The sequence below is a fragment of the Hermetia illucens genome, chromosome 3, assembly GCF_905115235.1.
Source record: "Hermetia illucens chromosome 3, iHerIll2.2.curated.20191125, whole genome shotgun sequence".
NCBI classification, from domain to species: Eukaryota; Metazoa; Arthropoda; class Insecta; order Diptera; family Stratiomyidae; genus Hermetia; species Hermetia illucens.
The window spans coordinates 25,278,181-25,290,684 of NC_051851.1; the positions used below are offsets into that span (position 1 = coordinate 25,278,181).

General features: G+C 38.2%; 2 protein-coding genes across 7 annotated transcripts in view; one reads left to right on the forward strand and one right to left on the reverse strand.

Moving 5' to 3' along the window:
• LOC119650660 (autophagy-related protein 16) overlaps positions 1-12,504 on the reverse strand; it is a 440,786-nt gene that overhangs the window by 315,757 nt on the left and 112,525 nt on the right. The window lies entirely within an intron of this gene.
• LOC119650659 overlaps positions 1-12,504 on the forward strand; it is a 220,773-nt gene that overhangs the window by 140,442 nt on the left and 67,827 nt on the right. For both annotated transcript variants that reach the window (XM_038053594.1, XM_038053595.1), the window contains one exon: positions 12,238-12,439. In XM_038053594.1, coding sequence (XP_037909522.1) covers positions 12,238-12,439 — 202 coding nt within the window. The remainder of the gene's footprint in view (positions 1-12,237; positions 12,440-12,504) is intronic.

The window sequence follows — 12,504 nt, forward strand, 5'->3', positions numbered from 1 at the left end:
CTCTGCCAAGTCCCTAATATGTCACATTGACATTAACAATAAAATGGTTGTGGTAGACAAAAAGCCATGTATAATCTTGAATGGTGTTTGTTCTGGTATTTCTGAAATATATGTAGCAGTACCAGGTTCAACTCTCTGTTAAGGGAATTTCAGAAATATTGAGTCTTTGAAATTCGAAAGCCATTTTAGTTTAGCTTTTGTGCTTGTTGGATTTTTCTATTTCTTCACCTCGAAGTTTCAATCTATACACTTTCTCTAACTCCGACCTTAAGATTTGAGTTTGAATTCATCTACAATCTGGGATGTCTTTTTCCGTCCTGTGGTTTTAGATTGATCACAGGCCAACTACCGTATAGGTTACAAAAAAAAGAGGGCTCATCTCAAATAATAAAGGTCCCTGCGGTTTGACATGAATGCATGGCGTGTAAAATCTGCGGTCTTGTTCGGTTTGACCTCGTCATCTCCAGCATTCGTACCACTTGCTGTGAAACCTGTGGAAAGCCTCTTTTGCAAGCAAGGAGTATATCTCTGCGTTTTGAACAAGTAACTCCAAATATTGAACCCACAATGAGCACCTCCTCCACAGGAAAAGGAGCCACAAATATCCGGATTGAAAGGACATTGTTTGAGGATTCTCCAGGTGTACAGAAGGATTTCTCATTTCCTATGACACCGGATCACCCCCGGGGTGGTAAGAATCACTCTAGATGAATTTTATGCAGACTCGGGTTTAATCGCCTCCCGAGTGTACGTGGATATATAAAATAGGTAACGATATTACCCACTGCTTGTGAACGAGGCAAAGTCTGAAGAAAAAGAAGAAGAAGATTTATAGGCGTTCACAGTTTCAAACTCTTCACCAAATTTCTTGCCAGTTGTGGAACCGTTCCTGCGAAAAGTGTATGCGATAGATAGAAAGACAGACGGGCAGACAGACAAACATACAATGAACTGATTTTAATAAAACTTGACACGAAGTTTCAAAAAATGATGCAGAAATATTGAACTTCACCAAGGAGAGGCAGGAAGCAAAAATGAGGGGTTTTAGCCAATAACTCCTGAAATTGTCATATCAGCGCTAAAGCATTTGATGAATAGTAATGTGACAAGGAGCTTTGGCATGGGTTCGGCATCTCATTGTAGAGAATCTGAGGTATCAGAAATGATAGTAAGGCGTTCATCTTTTGCTAATACCCGGCGTGAGAGGCCCCCTCGCATAGTACATACGAGGATAGCTCTAAAAGTAAGAACCTTTACTTTTTTGGAAGGAAAAAAAAAAACTTTTTTATTTTCCATCCCATTTATCTATTTTCTTATATAATATCTATTTCGATCCGTGCCTTTTTGCGGGTTCTAATTCTTATCTGTCCTAGACTGTCCATGTTATACCAGATTATGGCCATGTTCTTGAATCCGTGGGATAGAGGGATCAAAGATAACTGAAGATACTTCCGTGTCATTGGAGAATGCAATGAGTGGTGAAATAAACAGACCGATCCAAAAATACTGAAGGTCGGGGCTCGCTGGAGTTCCTCAATCGCTTTGCTTTTGCACGGAGTTACATGATACAAGTCAGTGTTTCCTAGGAAATCTATGTAGAGGTTTCAAGGGGAACCAGGTAATGTTTAAGACTATGATTTGGGATCTCCATGAATCTAGGCTGATCTAGGTCTTCTTAGGAAGCTAAGTCTCATTGATGAAGGAAGTGATTCCATGTGGGTACCAAGTGACACGCGTAAAATTGACCTGGCATAGAATTTTATTCAATTATAAATTCCAGAGTGAAAGGAAAAACTCGAAATCAGAAGAATGAAGTAGTAATGAAGATTGAAAGAATCTTACCCACCTCAAGGGAAAATAGTGGTCCTAGCTCTCTTTATCGTGAAGTTTGGAGACAATTTTGCCTTTCTGTTACCAAAGCGACTATGATGATAGTCATCAGTTGTCAGCACGAATTCGTCTGAAATTATTTGAACAGCAAAGTTTCATTGGGGAATTTTTCTCAGATTTTGGATTGCTATTTCTAAGAACATGGAACCTGATGACTTCTAAATAGTCTCAATCCGATACTGAAGTATGTGGGTATGTGGGAAGGCGAGCAGTAAAAAAAGCCGCTGTTGTTTATTCCGTAAATATAATCTTCTTCTCTTTCTTCAGCATTTGTCTCGTTCGCAAGCGAAGTCGGTTCGTCGTGATCGGCTTCGTCATATGGTTATATCAAAAGTCTGATCTGGATGCATTCGCGAGGCTTTCAAATCTCCATCCAGCGTAACAAACCACCGTTGTTTTGAACGGCCTTTTGGTCACTTATTATCGACTTTGATGTTTAAACCAATCTTGGCAAGTGAATTCTTGTTAGCGCGAATCAAGCACGCCTCTCTCACAGTTTTCCGCCGATCGATGCAACCCCATATCGATCGCGGATATCCTCTTTCGGATTTAATCAAAACGTGTCATTGCCACTAGTCCAACGCAACATCGTTGCCCTTGTTAACGCAAGACGTCGTTCATTGTCTTTTATAGTCAGTCAACACTCAGAACCGGATGCCTGCGTGGTTAGAGCACAAGGCTGTCGTACGGAATCTCACTGGTGGTAGTGAGATTTGTATCGTGATTTGACGTCGGATACGAGTCGACTCAGTTGTGAATGAATACCCGAGTCGAATCTGGGGTAATAATCTCAAGCGAGTAGAATGCTGACCATATTGCCTTCTACAGTGTCCTGTAGTGTACCGATAAGGTCTTGAATGAAGTGCTCTAACACACTTCAAGGTCCTGATCCAATATGGATTGTTGCCTCGATTATTATTATTAACACTCAGAAACGTAGAGAGCGACAGGACCGACGACATTGAGGTAAATTTTAGGCCACTTCCTCCAGGATGCGCTAATTCGTGAAGTATCCTCATAACGTAGTTTTCCATTGGTTGATACCATTGACCCGCGATATTTAAACCGCTGGGCAGGCCACTGACGCTGACAGTGATTGTGCCTGTTGCATGGGGATCGGTCGTCAAAAATTCAGTTTTATTCAGATTCAATCTGAGACCGAGTTGCACAAGTTGATCATTCCATTGAGCTGTTTGAAACACCAGATGATTGATTGATCATTCTCAATGACAACAATCTCTTCATTTTCACTTAAAAAAAAACTCTGTTTCGGGAACCAGTTATTCACTTCATCAGTTCGAAATCCCATGTCGATTTACGGTAATATAAACTTCTTTAGCGAACAAAAGAGAAAACAGTTTCAAGTTTTTTTGCATTCAATCAAATGCTCCACATGTCAATGATGCATAATTTTTTTAATTTGAATTCAGAATCTTAATTTATGCTGATTTATGATAACGCGTGCATAAGCGAAACAACAGTCTTTTTAGTCTGGCGAAGAAAGATAAGGATCACTGACCTGCTATACCCTAGATTTAATAAAGGCGACGATTAGACGATTTATATGATTTTCATGATAATCTTCCCATAAAATTCTATATTCATTAATATTTCTATCTAAAAATTTAAATTTCTCAAAAGTAATCCTTAATAAATTTTCTCGTCCACATTTCCGGTAAAATCTAATTTAAAAATATTACCAAGCACTTAAAATCATCTTTTTCCAATAGTATAATTTTCCAATAGTAAAATAAACGAACTCATTAAATCGTAACTACTTAAAATTGGATGCAATGAACGTTCAAAATCCATTCTTTACCCAATCATGAAATAAGAATACTCTCCACCTTAAGAGAATATACCGAAATCGTACAGAGCAGAGCATCAGAAACATAGGAAAAGATAAAATACACACAAAAAATCTGAAAAGTTCAAAGCAATTATCTAATTTACTATTTACAGTTTGCAATAGGAATTCTACGTTTGAACTATCTGAGATTTCAATTGGTGGTCAGATATCATTAAACTAGTTGTACATGAGTAGTTACGCGAATTTTTGCTTTAATAACGTTTAAGGTTGATTTTCTTTCGCTGACCGAGAAAAAAAAAAACAAGTGAGCGAAAATGTCTGCACGTGGCTGTAATGATAACAGAGATTTGGGACAAGCGAGTGCGAATTCGGAATATGGTCAGGCGGGAAAAGCTAAAGTGCATAGGCCTACAGTTTCCGGATTGAATAAAATAAAAAGAAAGCTTGCTTTTGTTTTCTTTCGGTTTTTTTTTGTTGCATAGATTTTCCGATAGCAACAATCTTCTTTCCGTTCAGTAGTAGGGCTGGTTCGTTTAGATAGAATTCGCTACTTTCCTCGGGAATAGGCTTGGCCCAAGTGGAGGCTCTGAAATCACCATCTAGCGTATCAAGTCATCGTTAGTTCGGTCGATTTTTTGATCATTTCCCATCGACTGCGATATTCAGGCTAATCATAACGATTTTGAAATATATGGCAGCCATATTGATTTGATTGTAAATGTCAATTTGTATTAAGGATGGTTTCCAATTTACGACTGCCAGACGCAACATTAATTTACGATTCACAGATTTGATGGCAATCAATGTCTGTTTTTTTTTTTGGAAAAACTAAGCTCTAAGGCATTCATGACTTTCTATTGCCAGCATAGCTTGAAAATATGAGTAGTGATTAAAAAATTAGAGTCTTTCGGTTTGATGCTGTATAAGGTTGAAACGTCTTAATTCTAGATTCCCAATAAAATCTTTTTTTTCGTTCGTTTGTTTGTTCACTAACTAGTCAATTCTTATTAGATAAAAAGCGGGCAGTTTTGACAATTTGAGGGATTATGAGAAGGCCCCTGCGGTGTAACTATAAATAACACTTGTCCATGCATCTTCTTGAAGGCCTCATAAAATGCCAGAAGTCATTTCTAACGCATTAATTCTCTTCCACCGTCAGATTATCCACTACTAATTGGTTGTATGATGTATAATTTCACCAATTAACTTCTAAAAAAACACGAAACACGCACAAACATCTAACATTTCTTCTCCTATGCGTAACGAAAAGCGAAAAATTGTTTGTTAATCAAACATAATTGGAACCTGTTGATTTTCACCATTTATTCAAAACAATAATTAAGACTGTTTCAAGTTTTGTTTTACTTAACCTGCACTGATCCGGTCAGAAGACATGAAAAATTAAAATTAACCTCTTAAGGCACAAGATCACGCCAGCAGTTAGAGAAGCCGTAAAAGTTACAATAATGATCGAAAATTGGCAGTTATTAAAAATTAAAAAATTCCGTAGAACATTAATTTTATTGCATTAATATTTTGTTACTCTTTGATTATCGCAATCTTGTTCGTGATGGTTTAGATAAAAAAAAAAGTTGAAAAATGTATGCATGATCTAAATGATCTCCGGGAGCTTGAAATTGTTTGATGATGTTTATGATTTTTGGGAAACTTTCGCGATAATTACGAGTTTACTTTGGATAAGCACGAAATAATGAACAAATAATTATGAATAATTTTTTGGTAGCAATGTGTTGAAGTAATGAGCTCAGGGTGCTTGACGGGTGAAAGACTCCATTGTAAAATGGGAGAGGAAAATGTATGCAATTTTCAAGTGTTAATATATAAGAACTCGTGGCAAAAATTGTTTACTGAGGAAAAGATGAACTAGAATTTAGTTAATTGCTTGAATAATTCATAGCAATTTGGCAGACATAGTTCCACTGCTCCGGAAACGTCGGGCCTTGGTCTGATTTCTTTTTCATTTTTGCTAGAATGGTTAGCAGATGACCCTTTAAATATTTCTTTGACCGGAAAACCTAGCTCTTTCTGTAAAACGAAAGTATTGAAAATAAACTAGGGGTAAGAATATCTACCCCAGTTCAGAATCAACTGGAGAGTCACCAATGGCATGCATTTATCCAAGAGAAAGGAAAAAAATAATACACTAATGCACTTACAAAAGGCCAAAAAAAAAAACAAAAAGGACCAAAAGCTGCAAAAAAACGAAAGAATAGGTCCGTTAAAGAAATCGCCACTTTCGAGCACTCCCAGTCTTTCCAAGGAATGTCAAAACTAAGACTATCATCAAAAAGTACTAATTGAGACCTTTCATTTGATACCCAGCATGACTATATTTGGTAAAAAAAACATTGACACCCCACTTTTGCATGTATCAAGACCTCCCCCCCCCCCGTTAATAACAACGTAGAAAGATGTAACTGAGTGCATGTCTGGGCGTTGACAGTTCTTACATTTTCACCATGTCAATCGCTATAGCCGTTTCTAAGAAAAGTGTGCGTGACAGCCAGACGGACAGGCAGGCATTGAACCTATTTTAATAAGTTTTTTCTACAAACCTTAAAAAGAAAAGGTAATTTTTGATCAAATTTGGGTAAAACAATAATGCTGAAAATGGAACTTTCTACTCTCCGAAATAGAACTATCTTCTCCCAGCAATAGATCAGAAAAATTAAATAAATATAAAACCTAAACTCCAGTCAAAGATACACTACTGGCCCCTTCACTGCATTGAAAATGCAACAAATGATCTATCTTCAGCAAACCTCTTCCACCACAATCCAATCCATTCGATTTTCATGAAATTCCGCAAATTCAGTGACCTATAAAATTATATTGCATTCTTGATTTTTCTCAATCAAAGAAAATTAGATACAGATTTTTCGTTATGTGGTTTTTCATTTCAAATTTCATTTTTTTATTTAGAAATATTAGACTTTTCACCGCATACTTGTTGCCGCATCTTTATCAAAGTGATCTGATGCTGTAGTATCATTTTTATCTCTCAAAAGATACTCATAGATATCAAAAAGTATCTACAGAAAATATAAAGATTCACATCAATGCATAGAAAATTCTGATAAAAACCTCGGAAACCAATGGAATTTAGATACATTTCTGTTTATACTATTTCCTTTGGTTTGGAGAAATATTTCATCTTTTTATCTTTGGTTAGGAAAACAAATTGCATTTTTGCGTTATTGGAGTGTAAAAGATGAATTAGATTTGTATACAATGGTTGGGAGAATGCAGTTAGTAAATTGAGATAGTAACGAATTGTGTTCGTCTGGAGGGTCTTGGAAAATGTTGTAATGGAAATGTTACAGTAGACGGTATGGAGTTACGATCCTATGTGGCGTACGTTGCTGAATTGCCCTTTCGCGGTTAAAACTGGGAAAAGTGAAATTTTATCTTAAATTGAAATTGAGATACTTTGTATCAGGTGCAATTACGTTTGACTTGATCAGATATCAATAAAATCAGGAGAGACTAATGACTTGTTGAAGACCGCAAGCAGTAGTTCATGGATTAATTGGAGGAAGACTTGCTATCTAGGCAAAGGACAGCACGATCTGGTAGACTTTCCCAGTCAGTCAGGTAACTGGGGTCAATTGGGGTAAGTGGAATTATTCCTCCAGAGCGAACTTTTTGAAGTTTCACATTTCCCTTGGTTTTCCTACATTTATTGACAAATTATCCATTTAGTCGAGGTAGTCTTCCTTTCCAAGGCTCTACTCACCTCTGCTAAATCAGAAGGGGTTCATTAACGGAATATCCCTTTAATTCGGCTAACATTTTTGCCGTTATTACCCTTGATAGCGAAGATAAGTAAGAGAACGTTCGAATATGAGGCAGGCACTTTACTCAATTTGTGTTTCCTTCTGGCTTAGCAAAGGTACTGACGAACAGTGCATTGTTATTGAGACAGGTCTACCACTATGACGGCGTGATGGTTGATGGGGTAGAGTGTCAGCCTCTTAATCTCGCTGCTCTTGGTTCGAATCCCAGTCGTAATCAGTGCCTATATTTGTCGTGCGTTTGTCCCGCTGATGTGAACTTATCACTTGCACAGCATTAAGTGTCATGTTAGTAAAACTGAAGCACAATCTGACAGTGTGGATGGCATATATCGCACTAAAGAGTGAGCAGCAATCTTCGGCCTACATTTGTACAAAATATTAGTTCCCTTGAAGGCATTATATAAGACTACAGGATTATAAAAATGGAGTCTGTCAAAAATTTAATCAAGAATCATAGCTACTTCTCCTTACTCATATATTTTTTAGCTGCTTCATTTAGGAATGATATTAGCTGTGTCGAGAAACAAGTCCATAGCTTAGAGGTTATCACTGGAATAATTTACCGTTGGTCGAGTTCACTGGTTATGATAAAAGGAGCTTTCAGCCAGAGTTCAAAGTGCAAAAATTGGCGCTTGAAGTACTTCGCTCTCTATTTTATTCTCCTGTGACTGTCGCCAGTAACTGTGGGAAATACCCCTTAATAATTGTAATGAAGATGGGAGTGGGTACAGAATTGATCGCCTTTACATTCAACCTCTAAAGACATTTAATAGTCGGATGTGCGTCTTTATTACACAACTGGTAACCTTTCCTTCGTATATCTTAAGACGTGCGAGCAATTTCTGTGTGAGATACTCGATAGCCATCTAGATGCCCAATCAATGTTAAATTCAGCACAGACACCATTCTTGAATTTTCACCGCAGTTCGATTCCGCAGATTTTATTTCTGCCTAATTTTGTGAACATTCCTCCCATATTTCCTTTAGATGGTATATTCCTTACTTAAATAAAGTGAATTTCAGCAGACCCAGGTTTGCCATGTTGAGAAGCCGTGACCAATCCATTTCGTTTTCGGTTGTTTGATTCCCACATGAGAATTCAAAGCGTGAAATTCTAGCCCCCTTTCTTAGATCATAACACTAAGTCTCATCCTTTGAATGATTTCATTACTGTGAAGCATGTGCTGAAAATTTCAAAGGATCCGAAGTCAGAGTTGACAGCCCGGATCGACACCTTACCAGAGGAGCATTTCATTGGGGTCGAAATTCAACTTTCTGCATGCAATACCAAATTTCATAGTTGCCTTTCAATTTATCGAGATGACCAATAATAATCTAATACTTAGAAGGTTTAAAAGAGGGACGAAGATGGCTTATCGTTTCGTATCAGGGCAGAGGTAACTCATCAGACGCTGCCTTACTTCTTAGAAACTTTGAAGGTTTTTTAGTATTATATGTCTTGGGGCGCCCATCTACTTGACGACAGACCGTATTGATTTCAAGAAACAACTGACTTCTAACTGCGGGGAAAATACCCATATTTTTACAAAAAATGAAGACGATTACATAGTACCAGAATAGTTGGCTCTGCTCGACAATGAAGCCATAAGCAATTTTTAAAATTTGACGTCTCTTTCAAAGGATTCGTAAAACTTGACCATCGCATCCTTCCAAATGTATGACTTGTTCCTCGTGGTCCTGTTATTGAGATTTGTTGGCTACTAGTGTGCCTCTTTTGCCATTGAAGGATTTCTTTAGGTGCTCCTTTTCTAGCCTGAATTACTTTCACAGAGTTTCAGGACGACACCTCAGTTCACATTACAAAAAAAGTTGATTCGACCAGAAAGCTAAAGTTCGAAAAATTTTCTAAATCCAGGCCTTCAAATATTTCAGAAGTGGGGCTAAGTAGAATACAATCCGTGCAAGAGGCACCTCTCAAATATATGAGCGTTTGGTTTTTCATTTTTTTTAGCAAGGCTGCAGATGTCAATTTTAGAAAAAGCCAGCAACAAGAGTCCTCTTCGCTGAATTCTTCATTAGATTTCACATTCTGATTCGTGCCTTCACCACAATTTTCAAGGAACGATTCCAGCTGTGTCAAGGTTTTCTGAAAATATGACTTCATCCTAAAATTCGTTCGAGAGCGGATTTTGGCTCTATCAAGGGTTCCTTCAAAGATGGCTTTATCTCACAGAATTCAAGAGAACATTTTGGCTGCATCAAGGGCCAGGTAGACCAGAACGAATGGACTTTCTACTCGTTCGATTTTCTGACCTCCGATTATTAAAATCTTGGACTTTGCTGAAGCATAATTTGGCAAGAAAGGTTTGCCCGAACAAAATCCATATCTCTTTTGGACAAAGTTCCCAAAGCGAACGAGAATTCTTAAAGTTTGAATACCTATCTGGTCAATCGACCAGAGAGGTCTTGGCTGGTTCGCTGGTCTCTACTGCTACCAAATATTCCTGCGCAAGCGTGAGCAAGCTTTCTTGGCACACATCCTAATGGCAAGTTTCGATAGTCTGATATGAAATATTGAAAAACTTGTAATTTCAATAGAGGGTTGATGTCTATAATTTGTATGGGATACGCAGGTATCTCGAGAGCCGTTACCCCATTCTTGAATGTTCTTCTTCTTTTTTTCTTTCCTTTTATTTGACCAACGGACTGCCAGAATATCATCGGCATCATTAATAGCGCAATAACCAACGTCCAGAATAGGAATGCCTTAATAAGGAACTCCAAACTTACCAGCTTCGTGCCGAAGTCCACGAATTTGATATCCCGAGCGACTGATAGACATCCTGGCCTACGTCGTCCGTTCCATCTGAGGCAGATCTGCCAAATTTTCTGTTTCTGGGATAGATAATATCCCTGTAGACATCTCGGACTTTTGGGACATGTTCGACCCGGGATAAGTCTCACAATAAGTATTACGTCCAAAGTGAAATAAGCAGCTTTTCAAAGTCATTCGATGAAACGAGATAAGCTTTTACCTCGAACCCGCATGTTATTCTTCTAGATTCTCTGTTCTGCTAGCTATTAAGCAACGGTGGGTAGACTTTCAGTCATGTTTCCAAAGGAATGGTTTCATGCGCCAAAGTTTAAGCCATAAGTACTTCAAACATTACTTTATCCTCCCGTGAATTTCATTCTGTTTTTGCTGACTATCAAGGTAGGTTTTACTACAGAGTACCACTGAACTCACGCTATTCCTTGTACAAGAGATTTGAAAAGGAATGGGAGCCCAAAAATCCGATCCAAAAACTTAACGTATTCCTATATCTAAAAAAGATTTATCCATTCTCAGGATTCTTATTCTTCACATTATCGCCCGTTGAGATCGGCATTACTACTTTCACTGAACTGGGCTTATTGACTGATACTAGATCTTCTGAGCAGCACAAGTCAATGATGACCTCTTTGCTATGACTCCACTGTAACTAGTACTGATTTCCAGAACGCTGCTTTCCATTGTAGAGGTAATGTCCACTGATTTCAGAAAGTTAAGGTGTTTCAGCCCCATTAAGGGCTTGCAATACATCAAGCTCCGTCATAAATGTCAAGTCATTGACGAAAAATGTGAAATTTTGCCGGAGCATGGATCAACAAAATCTCTCCGAACAAACCGGATAGAATAAGCAAAACCTGACAATGGAAAACTGGCTCCCAAAACATGGTAGATATCTCTCAAAATAAAGAGGCCCGATTATAAAGGGAAATAGTAAGCTCCATTAATTTTTATTGGGCGTGAATTCTTCTTCTGTTTCTTCAGGCTTCGTCCCGTTCACAAGCGGAGTCGTTCTATTAAAAGCCCCATCAGGACGCAATCGCGAAGATTTCAAATCCCCATTCAACTTATCAAGCCACCGTTGTTTCGGCCGGCCTTTTGATTGCTCACCGTCGACCTCGATGTTCAGACCAATTCTGGCAAGTGAATTCTCCTTAGTGCGAATTACGTGACCATACCATCGAAGACCCTCCTCCCGCAATTTTTCCACGATCGGTGCAACTCCATATTGATCGCGGATATCCTTATTTCGGATGTAATCAAAACGTTTCACGTCACTAGTCCAATACAACATCTTCGTCTCCATTACCGCAAGACGCCGTTCATTGTCTTTTATAGTCGGCCAACACGCAGAACCATAGAGGGCAATAGGGCCGACGTATTCCATAGTATTTTATTTCAGGAATTTAGATAATTTATTTCACTTGACAGAAAGCTAGAATCTGTTTCACGTCCGAGTTGCACAAGTCATTTTACAGCGAAGGGCGTTACAATAATTGCTGCTGAGCTAGAAATTTCTATTGTAATACGTATTCCAAGGAGAGCGGGTAGATGATTATTCCAAAACATTTAGCTAGGAGCTGGGTTTTAATTTCGATTTGAGAACTGCCGGGTTTTAGATATCTACTATATAAATTACAAAAATTTCTTGCTGTCAGCCATCCGTGGTCAGTTTCTTTATATGTTAATACTACTCATGACCTACTACCTCAACTTAGCGCCTACGGGAAGAAGAATATACCAAGCGTACTCATATTGCACCCAAGGACTATCAAAGTGCTATCAACCAAACAAAGACACCCATCAAAATTCCATACCAAAAACAAATAGGTCGTATTACCCTTTCTCCAATTACAATATCTTCTTGCAACATCTCTATTCTTTCAATCAAAATCTAACAACCTATCTTCACCTTCTTCTACTTTCAGGTGCCCTTACAAAATCACAATTCCCAGTCTTTACAATTTATGCCCAGAAGTCATGTTTGGCAATTAGGCCATGCGCTCGAGCATGGTGTTTCGATCGTGTGCAAGGCTACAAATTAAATGGCCTAATCAAGCGTACGGCAACGGTTTCATCACGTCGCGATTGCCTGGAATTATGCTTGGGAGAAACTGAATTCACATGCCGGTAAGTACATTTTGCAAAAGAAAATGGAATCATTATTGTGTGTAGTTGTGTTAATGAAGATCCAG